Source organism: Dasypus novemcinctus, chromosome 10, assembly GCF_030445035.2.
Source record: "Dasypus novemcinctus isolate mDasNov1 chromosome 10, mDasNov1.1.hap2, whole genome shotgun sequence".
In the NCBI taxonomy this organism is placed as follows: Eukaryota; Metazoa; Chordata; class Mammalia; order Cingulata; family Dasypodidae; genus Dasypus; species Dasypus novemcinctus.
Genome location: NC_080682.1, coordinates 81,407,504 through 81,430,045, shown reverse-complemented (window position 1 = coordinate 81,430,045; position 22,542 = coordinate 81,407,504). Strand labels below are relative to the sequence as shown.

At 42.4% G+C, this 22,542-nt stretch overlaps 1 protein-coding gene across 4 annotated transcripts in view; it reads left to right on the top strand.

The window, feature by feature from the left end:
- TEAD1 (TEA domain transcription factor 1) overlaps nt 1-22,542 on the top strand; it is a 279,363-nt gene that overhangs the window by 64,339 nt on the left and 192,482 nt on the right. For all 4 annotated transcript variants that reach the window (XM_058305713.2, XM_058305714.2, XM_058305715.2 and 1 more), the window contains exon 2: nt 20,307-20,562. In XM_058305713.2, coding sequence (XP_058161696.1) covers nt 20,406-20,562 — 157 coding nt within the window. In that variant the 5' untranslated portion in view covers nt 20,307-20,405. The remainder of the gene's footprint in view (nt 1-20,306; nt 20,563-22,542) is intronic.

The window sequence follows — 22,542 nt, the reverse complement described above, 5'->3', positions numbered from 1 at the left end:
TAAATGGACCTGGTCTCATAGTCTTTGTTTTGAGGCTCCATTTTATTTTAACCCTAAATAGGTGTGAGATTTTCATCAACCAACAGAGTAGTTAGCTCTCCAGTCTCTTTACTGAGGAGAGGTCATTCATGCATTTGTCTGTGTCTGTTTGTCCATCCATCCATCCATCCATCCATCCATCCATCTCTTACTCATCATCTGTTATGTGCCAGGCATTATGCTAGTCACTGATGATACAAAGAATACCCATACCCACTCCCCACTCCATGCTTGGGCTCTGTCAAGGAGGTAGAACAATGGTGGAATTCTGTCGCTGCAGGAGGAGTCATATGCGTAAAGTTCTGTGAGACTTTGGAGCAAACACCAGTAAATGCGGTATTGGAGAACTTGGGGAGGCTTTACTGAAGAAGGTGCAATTGAATTGGCCTCTGAAGTAGGTGCAGGCACTTCCAGGTAAGGAAAGTCATCCCAGACACAGGGAACAGAATAACAGAGGCTTGCAGTCTTGTCTAGAAATAGGGAGGCTTGTGGTAGTGGTTTTCAGTTTAGACTCGGGAGTCAGACTGGACATTCAAGATACCAACAAACAGAGCGATTTGGGACACTTTTTCACTTTTTGTGTGTTTGTTTCCTTGTCTCTAAAATGAGAATATCAATAGCAGTTTTGTCTTAAGGTTGTTAAGATTAAATTAGTCAAGACATATGAAGTGCATAGAACAGGGCCAGGTACAGGGTATGCACTCTGTATGTGTTAGCTAATAATTGTTATTATTATTACTACTTCAATGTTTTGAGAGAAGAGCAAGTGATTTGATCTACCTAAAATGGGCTGTAATCTGTGTGTGTGTGCGCATGCATGCATTTGAAGGTTGTGACTAGACATAAAGTTGGAGATTGCCTGGATAGGTGGGTCCTGGTGATAAAAAGATTAAAGTATGCACACATCTTGAAACCAAGCTTTCTTGTATTCAGGTGCTCGAGTATCTTGTATCACCAGTTTACTTGAATTTGCTTTTTAAAAAATGGAAATACTTTCTTGTAAATTATAAAACAACCAGCCAAACATGAAGTATAAAACAAAACCTGTAGGGGTGGGGGGTATATGGGGGCCTCATATTTTTTGAATGTAACATTAAAAAAATAAAGAAAAAAAAAGAAAAAAAAACTAAACAAGTGAGGGAATCATAAAAATATAAAACTAAAAAAAAACCCCACACAAAACCTGTAATGACAACATCCTAACATAGTAACTATTTCCTTTTTATTTTCACTTTATTTCTGTAGATTTATGCATAAACACTAAAGTTATAGTCCTAGTGTGTATACGGTTTTGTGTTTTTTTAAATTAATGTTCTTTGAGAAGCTTTCCCTTATGTTTTAGCCAGTTCTTAATTATTCTGGTGAATAGAGGCACAGTTTTCCTTAGTCTTCAGTTATTATGATTTTCTTAGTCGTTCCCCTATTCCTTATAGCGTAGATAATTCTGTAATGTACATCTTTGTGATCATAGTTTTTTTCTTTCATGGAATTTTCTTTTTGATAAACTCCCAGGGTTAGGATTATTATGTAAGGGGGTTTAAGCCTTTTGAGGATCTTGGTAGTAAATACTGACAGTTGGATCTTGACATCTTCAACATCACTAGCACAGTCTTTGTCATACGTCACTACAGATAGTGTTTTCTTTAGAAAGGTTTGCTGAGTAGGAGGTTTGAAACAGTGCCATAATTTTGAATTTGCCTTTTTTGTCTCCCTGCCAGTGAAGATGCATCGTTTCTCAATGTTTATTCTCCTATGTGAATTGTCCATCTCTTTTTCTGGCTGTGTTTTCCACATTTTCCAATATAAATTTGAATCGTTTATTTACCATAAATATTAATTTTGTGTTGGAGAAGAATCCAGATGCAGGAAATTAAAAAAGAGAGCAAAAGCTCTTTCCCTGCCCTGCAGTAGCTAACCTCTCGTTCTTGCCGTTGTGCTTCTGGAGAGGGAGAAAAAGCACCAGCTCACACCATGGATCTAGTTCTGCTGGGATCACAGTGGCCTGGATCTGGACTCTCCAACAACCTTGATTTTCAGGTGCCTGTTATTTATTTATTTGTGTGTGTGTAGTTTTTCTTTTGTTGTTTGTTTTGTTTTGGTGCCCATTATTTTGAACTTTTTATGTTGAAATACTTTCAAACAAATAGGACAATTAAAAAATAATATAAGCACCATACAAGAACTCCAGCATGCCCTTACCCACTCCAGATACCCATATCCACTTGGCCACATTTATATCATTGTATATATCCATCTGTCTTCATATTCTGAACACGTGAGTATAGGTTGTATACATCATGCTCCTTGAACACCTAATACCTGCCATGTACATAGCCTAAGAACAAGGATATTCAGTGATATAACCACCTTAAGTATAGTTATCAAGTTTAAGAAATTTACCATTAATATAAAGGTTACAGTCTATATTCTTATTTTTTCCAACGTCTCAATAATTTCCCTTTGAGCCTTTTCTTCTGCCTTGCTTAGTTGGGCCCATCTAGTATCTTATGTTACATTTAATTGCCATTGTTTCTTTTGTTGCTCCCTCTCTCTCTCCCTGCCTTTTGTGGAAACATACATACAACATAAACAGCTTTCCTACTCAACATCTCTCAAGCATACCATTCAGTGGGATTAATTGTATTCCCCAAATGCATTAACTCCCTATTCCCCCTACCCCTCATCCCTGGCAACCTGTACTCTAATTTCTGTCTCTATAAGCTTGCATATTCTCTGATATTTTCTTTAAGTTTACCATGGGGCGTAAATTTAACATTCTAAATTCACAACAGTCTCACTTGCTGTGATACCAACTTCAATAGAATACTCAAACTATGTTTCCATACTCCTCTATCCCCTGACCTTTATGAATTTCTTCTCACTTATTAAATATTACACGTTATGAGTCCAAACCCTCAGATGTATCATTACATTTTACACATTTGTCTTTCAGATCCTGCAGGAAGTAAAAAGGTGGAGTTACAGACCGAAGATACACTAGTACAGGCATTTATGTTTACCCATGTCATTACCTCCCGGGGGATCTTTAGTTATTCATACAGCTTTGTTCTTTTGTCTGTTGTCCTTTCCTTTCAACCTGCAAAACTCTCCTTACCTTCTCCTATAGGGAATGTCTTAATCTTGCCCTCATTTTTGAAAAAAACAGTGTCATTGGATATATAATTCTTTGTTGGCAGTTTTTTTTCTTTCAGCACTTTAAATACATCATCCCACTGTTTTCTTGTCCCCATGGTTTTTTGATGAGAAATTGGCACTTAAACTTATTGAGGCTTTCTAGTATGTGGCATTCTTTCTTTATCTTTGGCATTCAACAATTTGATTATAACGTGCCACAGTGTGGTCTATTTGTGTTTACCCTGTTTGGAGTTTGTTGAGTGTTTTAGATGTGTATATTCATTCCTTTGATTAGATTTGGCAAGTTTTCAGCCATTTTTTCTTTGAATATTCTCTGTCCCTTTCTCTCTTTCTTCTTCTGGGAATCCCACAATGTATGTATTGAAACACTTGATGGTGACCCACAGGTTCCTCAGACTCTACTCACTTTTCTTCATTCTTTCTTCTTTTCAGCCTGAATGATTTATCCTGAAGTCTCTGATTCTTTCTTCTGCCAGCTCAGATCTGCTATTGAACCTCTCTGGGAATTTAAATGAAAAAATCCTCTCTCCTGCCCCCCATGACTTTTTGTGTGCTGTCTGCTCTCTGTGTCCATTCGCTGTGCATTCTTCTGTGTCTGTATTTATTATTTATTTGATTTCCCCTCCCTCTTTGCACCTTGCTTGCTATCTGCTCTCTGTGTCCATTCACTGTGTGGTCTTCTGTGTTTTTGCTTGTCTCCCTTTTTTGTTGAGTCATCTTGCTGAGTTGGCTTTCTGCGGCATCTGCGGGCCAGGTGGCACTCTGCAGCATGCAGGTGAGCCTGCCTTCACAAGGAGGCCCGGAGACGTGAACCCAGGGCCTCCCATGTGGTAGACGGGAGCCCAACTGATTGAGCCACAGCCTCTTCCCTCTCTAGGGAATTTTTAATTTCTAGTACTGCAGTCTTCAGCTCTGTTTGCTTCCTTTTCATAATTTCCTTCTCTCTTTTGATATACTCTTTGTGTTCATCTGTTTTCCTGATTTTTATTTTAATTCTTTGTCCATGTTTTCCTTTAGCTCTTTGAGCTTATATAGGATTGTCTTTTCAAAGTCTTTGTCTGGTATGTCCCAGGTCTGATCTTTTATGTTGATGGTTTGTAATGCTTTAATCTTCTCCTTTCCTGGGCCATTGCCTCCTGTATTTTTTTTTTTTCTTTTAATCTTTTGTTGAAACCTGGGCATTTTGATATTTTAATGTGTTCGTGCTGGAATTTAGACTCTAAGGCATGAGTCTGTTCCTTAAGCTTGTATCCAGCTAGTGTTATGACAGAACTTTCCTTGATTGTGAAAAAATACCTTTCCTGATCTTTGCTTAAGGATCGGTGTGAGTGCTGGACTTCAGGGCTTATCTATATAATGAGTTTAGAGAATAACTCCAAGCCAAAGCAGCTATTTCAGTGCACTGTGTCTTATCTTGGGCATGTGCATATAGCCTTAGGACCCCCCTTTAATGGGTTTAGAAAGTCCCCTCTTCCCTAGGAAACAGTTTTCTCTTGGGCGCTGCACTGTCTGTCCTATAGGAGACAGTGTTCTCATGGGCACTGCACTGTCTGTCTAATAGCCAGCAATGCTTTGCCCAGGCACCGACTTGACTGTTCCCCCAGAGTATTGTAGAATTCTGTGAGCTGCCTTCTACACACGGGACAAGTTCAGGGATGGTGAGGTCTTCAGGTCATCCCTAGACAGATTAGGTAGACTTTTGTGCACCTGGTATGTGCACGAGGGTTACTTTGCTCCCTCCTGAACTGGGAGCAGGGATCTGCACTGGGATTTAGCTGACTCCTGAGGGGTTGGGGGAAGGGCCAGCCAGGGCACCATGACATCCTTCGGCAAGTGCCCTGTTACTGCAGTCTAACTGTTTTTTGGAGCATTGTGAGAGATGTTTCTGCCAGGTTTTGCTGGTTGTTCATAGCTTCTGTGGGGAGATGGAGCCTTGACTGGGGCAGGGGGAGTCTCTCAGCTGCTTTTTATTGAAAATAAATACTGATTTTTCTGAATAGTGGTATGGCTGTCTTCTAGCTCAGCTCTAACGGTATGCTGAGTTCATTCAAAGAGTCTCAGTGACCTCATATCCCACGGGCACCTCGTACAGAGCCAGCCCACATGTTGTCACCCATCATAGATCAGACGTTACAATGGACCTTCCCTGCCATCCTCCCACCCCACCCCAGTCCCTTCTGTAGCATCCCCTTTAACAGGTCTCAGCTTCTCCTCGATCTCCTACAGTGATAGGAGGTTCACTACCTTACAAAAATGGTTAATTGATATTGTGTGTGCAGCAATTTTAGAATGGGAAGAGTACCATATGTTTTATAAATTCAGTTAAAATTTAAAAAAATTACTATACAGTTTAAACTTGGAGAAACAAGTTTGGAGGTTGTGTTTATTGCTGGTAAAAGAAGCTGCTGACTCGATGGGATAAAAATAAGAGCCTAGGTCAGCCTCCTCCCATTGGTGGACCCACCTCCCAAGGCTTCCAGGCTGCATGGGTTCCAAGAGGCCCTAATGGGCTTGTTGAAAGGCTCTACTTGGCTTCTTATTAATGTCCCTCCCTGAGCCGAGCACTGCTCTGCCGGCTAACCTTGTCTGAAGGTTACCCGTGGCGCTCCAGGGCTCGGCTAATTTTAAACCCTGTCTGCCAGTGCGGTGGCATTGGGCTGCAGAGACATGAACGGCTCCCTGGGAGACATGGCTGGGGAAAGATGAGTCCGGTCCACGTTTTTTTCTCATCCTCGTGTAAGTGGCCAGGCAAGCTGAACCAGCAGAGAGAGCTGGGATAATAATGAGAGCTTTCATGGTAAAAATCAGGATTATTAAAGATCTTACAGCAGTGTCAATGCTGGTTGATAATTGCACGGTGACGTGTCCTGCATGAACTGTAGTAACTGCGATAGGACGAAGAGTAGCAAGGTGGATAAGATCCTCTCTTCTGGGAAAGCTAGACTGCCTGATTCTATAGACAGAATGAAATTGCAGTTAATTTCACTATCTTAGATGACATTCCTCTAAAATTAAGCTGGTGATAGGCTGTGACGTTTTGATCGATTTGATTGGGGCACGACTATTTTTTAAAATTTGAGAAAGCAAAAAACTCAATCTGCCTGTCTGCATGTTAAACAGCTGCTGGTCTGGCTGCCAATGAAATTGTAATTTTAAAGTCTTTTCTACAGTGGGGGCATTTGCTATACACAGCCCTATTCAGACTACTGTTGTGCTAAAATTTTTAATGCTTGTAGTCCTGATTATTTTTAGATGAATAATAAATCAACATCTACAAAATGATGTAATTTTGGGGCTCGTTTCCCCACCAAATTTGATTAAAGAAAAACGCAAAAAACCTTAGAGAATCTCATTTTTTTGTTTAGAGTTTTAAGTCTGCCTGCTTTTCAATATCTTCAGTTTGAGAGTCCAACGTGCCTTTTAGAGTTAGCTCAGTTTTCCACTGCCCAGGCATTCAGAGTCTGTCTCTCGTAAGGGATGACAGTGGGACAGGCAATATAGCTGGTGGACTGCCTGGTCTTGGTTTACCTGCCTGGCTGAAGAAGCTGTTCTCGTAGTTGGGTCTGTACCTGCCAGCTTATAAAACAGTTGTTAGGAGCAAATTAAAGAGGCATTGTGCATGGAGCAAAACAAGATGAAAGAACAATGGATGTAGAATCAATAACCTGCCAACTCACGACAGTGATTGAAGTAAACTTTATTTGAAGTACCTAGGCTGAGTCAGACCACATCAAGCCAGCACTTTTCCTGCCCCGGAGGAACCTGGGAGTGAACCTTGACTTCATTTTGGGGAGAAAAAAAAAAAGTATATGCTTTTTATTAACTTTTTCTTTCTTGAAGGTCTGTCCCTCTTTCGGTAGACCTGAATAGCTTTGTCATGTTTGGATTTTGTTTTGAGAGAAGTAAAGCTGAGTAATATCAAGAATTCATTGAGTGGGAATACTTGTTAAATCTGTCACTGACCCAAATCTGACTGTTATGAATAGTATTAAACAAATAAGTAAACTTTGAAAAAAAAATTACCCTCTTGCCCTAAAATAATGTTTTCTTTCTTTCTTTTTTTAAAAATGTTTTCAAAAACACTTTCAAAGTAATTAAGTATAATGTAAGCTATTCTGATTGGATACTGAATGAATGAATTATTGCAAGTGCTGTAGTGGTGATGTCAGGGGAGTAGTTATGAATTTAAAGGACGTTTCTTAAAACCTAATTCCTCTTACACTCAAACTCAAATGTCTGCTTTTTTTCCTTATCCTGGGCTTCATCACCTCCTCCCCTCTCCTTACCCTCCCACCCCTTCTAGACCTGCTGTTATTTTTGAGGTAACCCGATACCTCAGGCCCCATTACAGCCCCCAGGCCCTTGGGGGGTGAACTGGCTGAGAGCTGCAGAGACCTGCTCCACACTGTAATTCTCCCAGGCTGAGCAGCTGCTGTTGCTGTGGGCAGCTGCCACCAGGGTCAGGCGGGATTGCCACAGGCTTGGGGTCAGCAGTTAAGACCTCCTCAGGTGAGGAGCCAGCCTGTGATTCTAGCAAAATGGAGTTGGTTGTTGAGGCTGGACATCACTTAGTTTTTGGAGACTGGAGAAAAGTGCCATTTAAGCAATTGGGTCCTGAATTGGGGTGGGGCATCTGCTGAGGAATTTTAAATGAGTGTATGATAAGCCTTATTTGCATTTTAGGAAAATCTCTCTGGCTGCTGGATAGAGCAGGAGAAGCTGACTGAAAATCCATCTACTGGATTCTCATTCCCTTCTTGCGGCATCAGAACTGGGAATCTATGTTATTAAGAGGCTACCTCTGCCATGTGATGTGCAGCCAGGCCTGGGATCCAGATTGTTGGTAGTCATGTGGCGGTGGTGGTGGTGGGAGATGGAGTGTAGGAGAGTAGAGGCAGGCAGGGGACACCCCAAAGGCAGAGGGAGATGATAAGGTCTGCTTGGGAGATAGAAGCAGTGGGGGTGGTGAGAAGCTGAGGCGATAAAGTTGAGAGATGCAGGGTGGAGACCAGTGGAACTGGAGGGAGAGGGAGGGGCTAGGGGGTGATCTCCCCCCGTCTTGTGGGCCCTGCTTCAACCAGGTGTTGTGCAAAGCAGAAGCTTTTGGGAGTTTTACGGGACCTTTACAGACAGTGCCTTAGTGCAGAAAAGTGACTCTGAAGGTGTCGGTGCCCAATACGCCAGGTCTATGTGGATGTGGGGGTTTGGGTTGGGTGGTTCTGCCTGTGGGCCTTTTGGTGTCTCAAGTCACGTCTTATATGTAGAGTCACCTTTAGGCAGAGACTGAGAGGGAATTGCTTCATGAAATGCCTCAGGAAGAGAGAGCGAGGGCTTTAGCAGCATTTTGTAGAGGGAATTGGATGTGGATCACCTTTTAATTAGAGAAATGTGAGGGCTCAGCCTTCCTTGTTCCTCTCCCAGGGTTAGGAGAACCTGTGGGAGGAAGTGACCCTGGGAGGAAATATATACATTTTTTTTTCTCCAGTGACTCCACCTGTGCGTGTGCTGAGGCACTGCAGAAATGTTGATTGGATCAAGTGGAGCCTTTCCAGCTTGATAGAGCTGACTCAATTGCAGGGGCTGTGGCATGGGTGAGGGGGCCCAGTGGATGGAGATGGCTCTCCTCAGAGCACCTGCGCCATGTGGCAGGCCGAAGTTATACCTGATTCCAGAATGGGGAGTGTTGGTGACAGCTTGCCTCTGCCTTTCTGTCTGCACCTGTCTTTGGCAGGAGTTGTTGCCCTACTCTGTGCCTTTGTGGCGCTTATGGACTGTCCAGAGGTACAGAGGTGGTGCTGTGCACACAGGAGGAACTCAGGTCACAGCTGCTCATTTGTGTGAGTTATTGTCTGGAAGGAGAACAATGGTTCCTCACTTACCCTATCTCAGCCAATTTCCAGCGCCAAGATCTTTCTCCTGCTGTGCTTGAACTGGGTATAAACTAAGGACTGGGTTTACATTTGACAGGCAGGAATTGGGTGCATCCCTCTCAGTGTTAGACCTGTTTTGCAGCTGCTCCGTCACTGGGTCATTATTGAATGTGGCAGGCTGTATTTCTCATTTGAAGGACGGCGATCTAGTTGTATCAGTGACCTCTGGGAGCGCATGGACATTTGCGGAGATGCACTGTCATGTAGTTTTGATTACGTTGTACACTTTCTCATGCCAGCATTAGCTGATTCTTGCACATTGGCCACATGCACACACATGTGAGTCTCTGTGTAAGCATGGCAGTGGGGTTTGCATCCTGGTTTTGGGCATGACCACACTCTCAGCATACAGCCTTTCTTCAGGGACCAGAGCTTGAAACATTTATCGGAAGAGCTGAGTGACCGGCTACTGAAGAGAGTTAATCCCATGGCTCCGGGTGTTTAAACAAGCACACCTGTGTAAACTGTCACTGTCTTGGTGCATTAAGCCTCCCTTATAAATCTCGAAGGCTTAAGGGATGCGCACATTGTAACACTTGAATTTATCTAGAGAACTATTCTGGTCTTGGGACCACACTGTGAGAATACTTCTGATTTAAAAGTTCTGATTCCAGTTTTGTAAAAGGATCTGCTCTTTGTCCTTTATCTCTCCCCAAACACACACACACACACACACACACACACACACACACGCATCTATCTTCAGGAGTTGCTTTCGCTCTCCTGATGTTTTGGGTGTTTTCCTGTTGCCTTTGTGTCTGTTGTCCTGGGTGGCTTTTGAGGTTTCCTTGCGATCTTGCTCAGCTCCACCCTTTCTTGCCTTCTTGCTTCTCCCTCTCTTTTCTGAACAGGCCTCACTCTTCTGCATTTCTCATAATTGGCCTGCTAATTCCTTCTCTGACTTCAAGACCTGGCCCCGTGTCACCTCCCCTAAAATTCTCCTGACCTGAGAGATAGAATGAATTCATCTTCCTTCTGTGCTTCACTGGCGCATTATTTCTTCTTTTTGCGGTAGCATTTGACACTTATATTGAAGTTCATTCATTTGTTCACTCATTTATTCATTCACTGGCTCATGATTGAGGCATCCATCTTTTTTTGAGAACTCTTGTTTGCACCAAGCATTCTTTTAAAGGCCAAGGGGAGAAAAATGAATAAAGGTGTGGCCCAACACTTAAAGATCTCACCAACTCACAAGGGTGACAGACACATAAATCATTCCTGTACAGTGAGTGAGGTTAGTTCATTTGTAGAGGCCTGCAGAGGTTCTTCGGGCACACAGGAGGGGAGAGCTAAGCTGTGCTGGGGGCCGAGAGGTCAGGGCAGGCCTCTTTGGAAGGCTAGTTTCCTTCTTAGTCTCCCTGCTGGGCAGGGCACTTCTTGAGGGCAGGGAGCATTCATATTTATCTCCATCTCTCTATACCCTGGCACATAGGCTGGGGTGGGGAAAGGAAGGAAGGCACAATAAATGTTTTACCACATTGAGTTGAAACAGGTCCTTAGAAAACAGAAATAACTCCACCTTCATATTATATAGCCTGTCTTGTTCCAGAATGAGTTTAAGGTTGTAAAATAGCATACATTAAAAGTGGAGAAGAGAAGGAAGACAAAAAGGAGGGAAGAGAGGTGGGGATGGTGTGTGGGTTTTGGAATGAAGCCAAACTGCAGACCCAGGTGAGCCTGGTGCTTTCTCTGATGGCCCTCCTGTGTGGCTTGATGCATTTTGGCAGCCAGTGATTCAAGTAAAGACAGTGGGTTACCCATGAGGTAAAAAACAAGCCCACTCTGTTACAGAATTTTTCCTTGGGATTTTTGTAAAGAGCAATCTGTGTGATGCAATGAATGACATCCTCAAGATCCTTGAAGTAAATCCGGTGACTAATTTCATAGAAATGTTTCTTCTAATAACCCTCTGTATGCTGGTGACATCATGTGAAAGCATAATTCAATAAAAAAAGTTCAGTCAGACTTCCTGGGATTAAATAAACTTTCTCAAAGGTAATGTGAACTCACAAAGGTCTTGGAACAAACAAGTTAGAGTTTTTCTTGCTGTTTTTTCTTGTCCCAGTTTCATCCCGTGTCCTAGTGTCTGTTACACAGGCTTTATTTCTGCTCTTGATGAGTTCATGATCATGTTTTGGGGCTCAAAAAATATCCATGTGTGATTCAGGTGGTTTATTATGATCTGTATGCTCAGAGCCATTAAAAATGGGTAAAGATGGGTGGGCCAGACCCCACACATGCAAAAAAAAGTGATATCCTGATTTTTGTTGTTTGAAAGGATAGGAAGGAAAAAATGTGCTGTGATGAGGTGCGGTTTTTTATTACCTTAGGTTGATGGGAGAGGGGAGTGTTTTTGAATCCCCAGTGGGAGCGCTGATGACATCTATGTAGATTCATTGGCTCTTTAGAGAATATTTGAATAACACTGTATCTAATAGAAGAACAAGAGCAGAGCTTGGCCTTCACAGTGAACCACTTTAAAATGCCATCTTTACCCAAGTTGTCCTTTTTGATTGACTTAGATGCATATCACTAAGTTGGCTAGCAACAATGTTGGGTACCTTTGGGTGAGTCTCCGCTGACCTTTTGTATAAAGGTAGACTCTCCACACAGGGAGCCAACACCTTGATGGTAGGGCATTCATTTGTAGGCATTCGCTTGGACTTGGGGCTGAGATGGACTCTCTGGAATGCATGATTTGAGGTTTGGCCAAAAGCAGTGTATGTATTTGTCAGCATGCTGCTGTCTTTTAAAATATGAATGGTCTGCTTTTTGATTTTTTAATTTGTACTTGTCATTTAAAATGCTAAGGAATCAGGGTATCAAATGGTGAGTCTTACCAACTGAGAGAATGACATTACCTATACTTTAGTAGTTAAGAAGTATTATTTTCCCAGTGTTTGTTTTCAGTAAGCATTATGATGGGCTAATCCACCTTAAATGTTTCTTCACTCTGCAATCCTATTAGAATTAAGGAGTTAATCTTGAGGTTTTCCTGAATGTTTGGGAGTTTAGCTTCTTTGACTCTGAACTCCTAGAGAAAGACCTGTGAGTTTTTCTCTTGAAGTACTTACTGTCAGCTATTTATTGCCAACTCTTGTGTTCTGTTTTCTCTTAGAGTAGGAAAGAAGCTTCTATTTCTGGGCCTGAAATATGTTTCCTGTAGTTAAATTGTCCCCTTCCCTGGGATCCATGACTTAGATGGCAGGTCAAGTCATCAGCAGATGCTCACCTTATAAGTGAACTGTCCTTATCAAGTCTTTCCTTTGGAATGATCAGATGGGATAGACTTCCTTAAGCTGGGTGTCTGCCGTTTCCTTTTTTTAAAAAATTATTTAAGACCGTTACTAACAGGTGCTTGCAGTTTGTTGACTTTTTTGAAAAAATCAAGTTGTAAACTTTTATTACAAATGAAAAATGATGTTCTTAAACATCTCAACTTGACTAGATATGAAACAATTTAAAAACCTTTAAAGGAGTACTGAGAAAAACCAGGCTTTTTATGAAACACTTTTGTCATTACCAAAATGAGACATCTTTAGGTAAAAATAATAAAAACCCCATGTTGCATAGATAATGCACACAGTTCTAGTTATTTGGTTAATGGGCAAAAAGCAAGCACTTAAAGTCTTCAGCTTCAATCTCTTGTTCATTTCTTATTTCTGGAATGTCATACTCATTTCTTCTTGTTGGATGTGGCCTTTCCTTTTAAAGACCTCCACTGGTGAAGGAGAGCAGGGATCAGCTTGATAGGAGGTAATAGTGGGAGGGGCAAGAATTTCCGTTTTTAGCGGCTAGTAGATTCATTAAGGCAGGGGTTCTTAACCTTTTTGGGTCCATGGATCCCTTTGCCATCAGGTGAAAACCATGGACCTTTTACTAAGTACACACTATACTGCACATTATTGAGTAAATATATCACACCTGCACCAACACATCCCGACAAGAATAATGTTTTTTTTGAATTTCAATTCAAGCTCATGGACCCCTTATTAAGAATCCCTGCATTAAGGGGATTTGGAAGGTGATTCCCTAAAGACTAGTGATGCAGAGTGGTTCCATCAGCACTACATAGCATGAAATCAGTCACACCCTTTCTTGAGTTGTCATCTGGCTGAAAATTAATTTGGGAATCTCAGGAAGGTAACACTAAATCCTCTAACTTGGTGTACATCATCCAGGTCTTGAAGAGGTATTGACTTGTTGATGGATACTGCTGATCTGGAAGCGATTATTCAAAAATGAGAAGGACTAATTATCCACTCTTCCCTGCTGAACTTAGAGAGAACCTGTTGGCAATTGGAAAATATGGCACCAGGGCACATTGGTTGCTGCTGGCTCTGTGGCAGATGTTGCCTCATTTCTCAGGGTCAGCATTCCTTAAAAGTCTGCTGTTCCTCTGATGGTAACACCTGTGCTTGTAGCGCCATCTTCCTAGCGTCCACCTACAAGAGCCAGGTTGCCAATTTTCACCTGTGTTCCTCTGGCTACTTGTTGGCAAGGTTGGCTAGTTAAATGATAGGAAAATAATAATTCGGCCCACTTTGCAGACGTAAAAGCGATCAGCCATCATTTGTGTCTGACGTTCTTCCCACCTGCCCAGGGAGGTGAGTCATTATCATCACTATTCACTGGGAATTAATCTCTGTGCTTGATGATGTCAGTCGCAGACAGAGCTGGGAATTCAGCACTGCCTACATTCTCTCCATTTCAAATCCAGCCTCCATTTATTTGTTTAGTGAATGTGTAGTGTGAGTCTGATATTCCCATGAGATGTGCATTCTATCTGGAGAATGACTCCTGGATTCAAATTCTGTTAAGTGTATGACTTTAGTCAACTTATTTGAGCTCTCTGGACCTCATAAGATGGGGCTAATACCTGACAGGGATGGTGTAAATGATTAAATAAGATTCTGTAGGTGAAAGCTTCTGGCGCTGTGCTTGAAACCTGGTTCATTCAAGTGAAGGCTGAATTTGAATTTCAGGTACCAGTTCCACTTTGGAAGTAAAGCACCTTTTTATTTCCGGTGCTTTACTCTTAGAAAAGAGGGCAGCTTTTCTCTTAGAAAAATTTGGGCTAGGTTTTCACTGAGATCACAGTGACCTTCAGAATCAAATGCTTGATTGTGTTGTCTACAGCAAATATCATTCCAACCACATGATTCTCTTTCTTTATACCCTAAAATGGTTCCCACCTGTACCTACTTCTCCATTCTTTTTAGCTCTTAAAATGTCCTACCTCTGTTGCCACGCCCTACATGTTGCCCTTTCCATTCACCTGTTCACTTAGATGTGCTACGTTACCATACTTCACCTCTTTGTATTTCTTCCTTGGCTGTTTCTTTGGTTTCTGGAGCCTTTGCATGCTCCCTATTTTGCTTCTTTTATTGCTTTCCTTACATTGTTCACCTTCTGGTCCTTTTCTTCTCTAGTGGCCAAAAGAAAAGGAAAATAGAGGAAACAGAGAAGGTAAAATATTGTATCTCAAAACTTACCATTCCCCCAAAATAAGGTTTGTTCATGGTAGAAGAAGCGTATAACCTAAAGGATCTAAACTATATTTTCCCTTCCAATACAGAAAGATTATTGGTTATCAATATTCATGATAAGACATGAGACCACATAGACAACTCTTCATTATCCTTCCACCTTTGCCTGGTTTAAGTCTGTCCTCTTTGTCTTCTTAATTTGGTGATTTCATTTGGAACTTTTATTACTCATTAGCACCTGGGTCGAAAACAGGGTGAGGAATGGGAAAGTAAGTGAAACTCTTCCCCTTCTCATGGACAGTTTGGGTTATAGTTCAGTCAAGTCATTATCAAAGAATGTTCATGTCATGTGGCTATTGGTTCATTTCTTTACAATGGAATATTTATTATGCCAGGTGCTGTGCCAGCGCTTGAGGATACTGTGGTGAGTGTAATAGTTCCTGCCGTCAGGAACATTGGGATAGGAGGAACATTTACTAAGTTCTAGTATGGATAGATTCTTTGGGAACACAAGGTGATGATTGCCTCTTTCAGTGTTGGGAATGGAAACTGAGGCATACGGGGCTTCAAGGCCCATGTGGCCCTGGGTTGCTCAGTTTGGTGGAGACTGAGTGCTAACTCCCAGTCCACCTTTTTCTGCTGCTTCACAGAGTGTTAAGACATTGGCTGAACAAGCCATATGAATTATTTATTTTTTGGTGTGTGTCACGCATGTTCAGTGGCATTTTATTAAAAAGAGGGGGTTACTTTTATTTTTTTAAATTACTCTCCCCCCTCTTCCCAGTTGTTTGCTCTCTGTGTCCATTCGCTGTTCTTCTGTGACCTCTTCCATCCTTATCAGCTGCACCGGGAATTTGTGTTTCTTTTTGTTGCATCATCTTGTTGTGTCAGCTCTCCGTGTGTGCAGCACCACTCCTGGGCAGGCTGCACTTTCTTTCACGCTGGGTGGCTCTCCTTACGGGGCGCACTTCTTGCGCATGGGGCTCCCCTACGGCGGGGACACCCCTGTGTGTCAGGGTACTCCTTATGCGCGTCAGCACTGCGCATGGGCCAGCTCCACACAGGTCTCGGAGGCCTGGGATTTGAACCACGGACCTCCCATGATGTCGGCGGCTGCCCTAACCACTGGGCCAAGTCCGCTTCCCCAAAGAGGGTTACTTTTAAAGGTGAGAAGCACATATATTGCCCTTGAAGAGTCCTTAAATTACCATTAAGTAGGTGAGATGCTTACATTGATAGACCCATGAGAATTAAGATGTAAGGAGCAGCAGATCCCTGTGTCCCTCCTGAGGCCCCTCTGTGCACATGCTTGTTGGATAGAGTTGGTGTCAGAGTCGCCTGCCTTTGACCATCTCATTCCCTTCCTCTCCCAGGCGTTAATAATAAAATGTGTATTGATTGCACATGTGATAGCGCTCCATTATACTTATGTTACTTTCCTTGAAGCATTTGGGGGGGGGAGGGACAATTGCGAAAGAATTGTCCATTTAGGGAATGTGGGTGTTAGGAGCAGTTAGTAGGAGTGTTGGAGTCATTGATAATAGGTCTTTTTAGAGTTTTAGTGTGACTGGGAGGATTATCAGGACAAATGGAGCTTTCAGAAAATTTAAATGATGGAAACAGCACATGAGAACTATATGATATACTATTTTCAATAAACAGGGTTTCCGTCCTCTCTCTTTTCTTTTTTGATGTTCTGTGGGTGACGTTATTCCCCTAAACTGAACTGTGTGGAAGATTATGAAAGCTATTGAGCCTGTGAATCAGTTCTGATTTAGATGAGTGTTATAAATAAAGGTGTTTGTCATCAATTTGAATTGTCTCTTTAGTCACCTAAAGACGTTGAGGAAGAGGGTCCTTTGTAAACTGATTTCCCAGAGGGAACCATTAGGGAAAATCTTCTTCATCGTCCCATTGTCAGTAGATGATTGGGCATCATGAAAAACATGTCACTGTCTAGAGGTGATGGACTGTCTAGAGGTGATGGACTTGAAAATAAATGGGTATCAGTTCAGTGGTTTTATAGACACTATGTCTTTACTCATCCCACTAAACCTTTATGTGGAAGAGATTCCCCTATCCCTTGATTTTTTTTCTATTGGGGTAGAAGTTGTCATTTCCGTTTTACAAATGAAAACCTGAGCTTCTGAGAAATTCTAACTTATCAGGACCCAGTGACTAGTGGGCAAGCCAGGTTTGGAACCAGATTGTTGTGATTCTGAATAGTTCACTGGCCTATCCCCTGACCCCAGTGCTATGTTGTTATTCATTTATTGAGTTGAGTGATACACTGTTAAAACTTGTCTCCGGTTAACTGCTGTCCATCCTTCCCCTGAAGGTCTACCCATCCTTTAAGGGAGTCAGTCTTCCCCCAAGGCATCCATACAAGGAACGGTGAAGTGAGGACATCAGTTCTGTAGGCACAGATACTCTATGTATCATTTACATGATTAGATGTTATTGTCAGTAATAAGCAGGTGCTTATTGTTATAAATTCAGGAGCCAGGTAGCCAGGCTAGTAGTTGATCAATTCCACACACTTTTAGGACGATCCTCTGATGTATGGTTGATACTCTCTGATCTGCTGAATACAAGGATGGTTTCTAGGATGTGGTAGATTTTGAGCTGGACTGGAAAGGACCTGATGGAGGGAATGCCAGAATGGTTATTTTGGTATCCAGTATGGGGAACTTTTCTCAGTCAGTCCCAGTCTTGTGATCAGAAACTCTGCCCTTACAGGCCTCATCTTACAGCTGGGTTGTAAAATCAAGGCCCTGTATAACTCTGTCGATTATACTCTGGTAGTTTCTGGGCCTATGTCCTGGCCAATGTCCAGTGTAGGTAATTCCATTCCACTGAGCTCCAGCTGACTAGATTGCAAGAGCCTGGACATGGAATTCTTTCCTTTGCAGTTCAAATGAATTAGAACTTGTGAGTACTTAAGATAGTGCCTGTACTTAGTAAGTACTCAATTAATGCTAGCTAATATTGTGTTCCCCAAACAACTTGTGACTCTTATTAGAGGTAACTCAAAAGGGTTTTCAAGGCTCTGCTGCCTGTCTTATAATGCCGGTTATCCCTTGTTGAACAGTTCAACTAGCAGGAGGTTTTTCCTTACGTAGAGCAAGAATCTCCTTTGAAACATCCACAGAATGGTGCTATACCTTCCCCACATGATAGCTCTTCAGAGTTTGTTCAATGTCTAGTGACGCCAAGTGTGACAGTTATGATTCAGAAGATAACCTTGCTAGTTTTGGGCCATGGGCTGAGGCTGAAATTAATGAACTTTAATAGAAATAAATATAAATTCCTGCTCTTAGCTCTGAAACTAGTTGTACAAGTACAGAATAGGAGAGATGGGATTCAGGAGCAGCACCAGGAAGGGAAGAGGAGCTTAGAGGGCTTATAGAGCATAAGTCCAGCCATTTGTTGATGGTTGTGGACAAACTGGCATACATTCAATAAGGGGTGGGCCGAGGGATGATGTGAATTGCATTTAATCTGGAAGACAGACAACTAGGCCTGAGGACTACCTAAATGTTAGCCAGGAGACAAGTTTTAAGCCTAATAGGTATAAGTGTTTCAGTCGGTCCATTTGAAGAAGAGTGGTACTGAGGAGGTAGTAAGTTAGTTCCCTGTCATTGGTGATATTCAAGTTGGACTGTATAACCAGTTGGGGAGAGCTTTTATAGGGAATTTCAGACATCGGGTGGAGGTGTCTGTGCATTTTGGTCTGGAGACTCTGAGACTACCAGTTTATGGTAATTTTTTTTTTTCTTAGCACACCTGTGTTCCATTGATCCCTTCTGCCACCCCTTACTGTCCTGGATTCTACCCCTCTACTATATGTCTGCTTTGAAATGTGGCTCCCTGGGGTGAATTCACACTGCTGTGGGCTGTCCAGTGCTCAAGGAGTGGCCTATGTCTGTGTGTGCTGCTCTGGTTTTTGCTTTGTGTGGTGGAAAGTGGGTTGGGAGAAGGTGGACTAGCCACTGCTCAAACATTTCTGCAATAAACCGCTTTGGACCTAGAGTAGATTATAGGGTAGAGTATAGTGTAGCTTGAACTTTTAAGACTCTCAGATCCCAACAAAAGGTGTAATAGTTTGACAGTTCAAGGCCCATACTGCAGGGATCATACAGTTCGTCTGGGGGTCAACCACAAAATCCTTTCTTGTGGCATAATTTATGCCTTAATGTTTGGCAGTGTTTAAAGTCCTACGTTAATGTTACATGTATTGGTAAGAAGGAGTAAATATTTTGCTGACAAGTCCTTTGAATGATGGATCAATGGCAGCATTTAAAGGCAGACAACCTGAGGGTTTCTTTTATTCAGGTGCTGCCAAATCTAAAAAGATGTCAGGTGAAGAAGCCAAAAGCACCCACTAGTTACACTGCTAATTATGTAATGTTCCTGGGCCTCAATTTCTGCACCTGGGATCTGTTGATATACATATGTAGGGGAGGGCAGGGTAACAGGATCTAGTTGGGAGAGAGAAGAAAAGAAGACAGGTTGCTGGCTCTCAGATGACTGTCCTGGGACATGGAGCAGCCCTGATGCCAGGTGGGGCCACCAGCACCTGCTTCCTTGCTGGGTGCCTCTGCTGTAATGTTGCACGGACTTGGGGGTAGCAGCGGTCATCCAAAGCCCTCCCGACATAGGCCTTATGTTTCCTCTTTTCCATCAATCTCCAGGAGCAATTCTTCACCTTTTTGGGGAAAACCTTTGAATTAATGATCTGATGCCTTTTCAACAAAGAAATATTGATATGTTAGTGTGCTGAGCAGCAGGGAGTGCTGGATTAGATCATTTTCACATTGGTGTTATGCCAGTTTGACATTTGTTTTGAAAGCTTATCCCTTTATGACCATAGGTTACATGCATAATTTAAGGGGAGTAAATCCTGGACAAAGATTTCTTTTGGCTCTGTAATCTTCAGTGCTACAGAAAAATAAATGAAAAGACTCTCGCGTAGGTTTCATGCAATCAGGAATGTGACCAGGAGATGGAGAGCCCCATGTGGTTACAGGACATTTCCACAAATATGGGTGTGACTTGGTCCCTGCTTCAACGATGGAGTTGCTGAAGAGTGGAAAGGTGACTTGAACTCTATAGGGTAGAGCCCAGAAGACAAATGGTGTAGACCAGCAGGTCAGCTGGTACTCGTTTTCTCTGTGTACTAAGTATATATAATAGCAAAATAGTCTTTGGCCCTCCCTTCCCCACTGGCCACCATCTTGCCTCTTGGAGAGATAAATATTGGGATGGCTTGACATTTCAGAGTTATGATGCCACAGAGAGGAGGACATCTTTTGTTTTACTTTATTTGCTTGTCAACATCTTATGCTACTATCTAGATTTAATTATTATTGAGCAAAATGCCTCTGGTAGATAGTAGGCCCTTCTTAAGTGATTTTTGCATGATTCACAGCAACTTTGCTACTCAGAGTGAGTAGTCTTCTTGGATGAAAATTTCCTCTGATCTGTGAAGATTATCTGACTTCTGCCTGATGTTGCATTTCTGTGTAAGTGCTAGCATGATACATAGAGAACAGAAGACATTTGGATCTTAAAATTCCTTATTCTCCAAGCAAAGCTGATGACTGAAGAACTTGCAGTAGAATTAGCAAGAGCAGGATATTTTAGATTACTACATCCTTATCATACTTTCTTGTGATTTCTCTTTTAGGTTTATTTTCTTGAAAAGGCTCCAGGCTTCGGCTTGGAAAATCCAACCGCCAAAATTGAGCCCAGCAGCTGGAGCGGCAGCGAGAGCCCTGCCGAAAACATGGAAAGGATGAGTGACTCTGCAGATAAGCCAATTGACAATGATGCTGAAGGGGTCTGGAGCCCAGACATTGAGCAGAGCTTTCAGGAGGCCCTGGCTATCTACCCACCATGTGGGAGGAGGAAAATCATCTTATCAGACGAAGGCAAAATGTATGGTAAGTGGCCTGGAACGCTGCTTTGAAATACTACCACCTGCCTCTGTAGTAAAGGACACATTGTAGCTGGCTTTCCACTCAGATCCATTTGTTGTATTGGTTGACTGACCTTTGACTATAGAATTTTAGTTGTTAACTCAGGGGATAAATCTCAGCTAAGGGGAAGAATTGAGAAAGGACATTTGGGAAATCATTCCCTGGGGTTGTCTTCTCCTTTGTTCTCAGTGGCATTATATCCAAAGCTCTCAAGGTCCTGGTAGGAATATAGATGGTTCCAGTAGCACGTGCAGACACTAAATGCATTTTCTAGAATGCATGCCCATCTAGGGAAGCACTGCTACTTAGGTGCAGATGACCTGTGCCATGCAGAAATGGGGACCTGTTCCTGCCAGAGCTCTATTTTTTAATTAGTTTCCGCCCCCACCCCTCCCCCCAGGTAAAGCTAGTAACCTAGACGTTTATATGATTTTTAAAAGCCAGATTTTTTTCATCCCCTCAAGCTTTTCAAGCCAGATGAAACATATGCATAGGCTTGATGGGACCCTTGCACCACCAGTTTGCGGATTTTGCTGCCAGTTTGCCATTGAATGACCAGACAAGGCATTAAACCCTCCAGGTTGCTATCACCAACTCCTCTTCTACAAGGGGGTGCCTCGCAGTGTGTGTTCTAAAGGAAACTCCAAGAGTGCCAGGGAGGATGAGACCAGTTGACCACATGGCTTGGGATACCAAAGGCCTCATCAAATACCCACCCACTCATGTGGGGCTTGTTTGCAGGTTTGGGCAATTCCTGCTCCTTCTGTAAATACTTCTAGCTGGAGATTGTACTTTTTGGCTGCTTACCTTTTGGAGGCAGATGGCAGGTGGTTGCTTGTACATTCTACTTGTCTAATTGGGCACATTTGGTGGACAGAGTTTGCACTGTAGTTGAGTCTAAACAGATGCAAACAAACAGCCTAAACGCAAAGAAAACCGGCTCAGCAACCTACCTGAAGTTGTTAACTTATCATGGGAGTGATTTATTTCTAAATAATTTGAAAGCTGTCCTGTAATAGGGTGTTGTGCCTTTAATACTCTGCCACCTCTATCAGGAGCGGTGGGAGGCTGCAGCTCAAACTAGCACATACTGCTAAGGAGAAAGCAGATGGTGGTGCAGCTGCCACCAGCTGTGCCCCCCGCCCCGCCCTCTCCCTCTCAACTTGGATGATGTAATGGAAACAAGGAAAATTTTGCTTTCTGTAGCTTTGGCGTCTCTCTGCCTGCCAGGGTCGCACACATAGGAGAGAGAACCCAAACCTTCAGCATTTGTTTTATCCTCTCATGTGATCCTTTGTAGCCAAAGAAACTTCTTCATGTCTGGTGAAATAGACTCAGGATGAAACATCTCAGCTGCTGTGGGTTGAAAGTTTTAGGGCCCTAGAATTTCTGTCTTAATATCTTTTCCTTGGCTCCCCTTCCTCAGCCTATTTGCTTTCAGGTTCTTATCTTCATACACGAAAATGCAACTTCCCTCCGCTCTTTTAAAGGCAGGGAAAAGCACTTTAATCTTTGAGCCTTCTTTGAAGACAGCTTTATTATGTGTCTTCACATAACAGTAATAAGGATGGCTTCGTGACACTGCCTTGAACAACTCCCGTTTGTTTACCCGGTATTTTTTTCTAAAATATTGGCATGGTATTGGAAATCCTGGTTGGGAATAGCTCCAACTGCACTTCATTTCTCACAGGGAATAAGGCATTGTCCCTTCAGGAGCAAGGTTTTGGAGCTGAGAACATAATTCAAAGGAAAAGTTAATTTTTTAAACTCCGGCTTTGTTTTCCTCTCTGTTGAGATTTCACTCTTTTGTAGCAGCCATGGTAGATTTAACCCAGTTGCATATAACTCAATCATAAAAATACTTTTATATGGAAATGATGGTGTAGAAGCTCCTGTTGGTAATTGGGTATCAGAGGAAACGGCTTAGGCAAAAAGAGCAGTGGA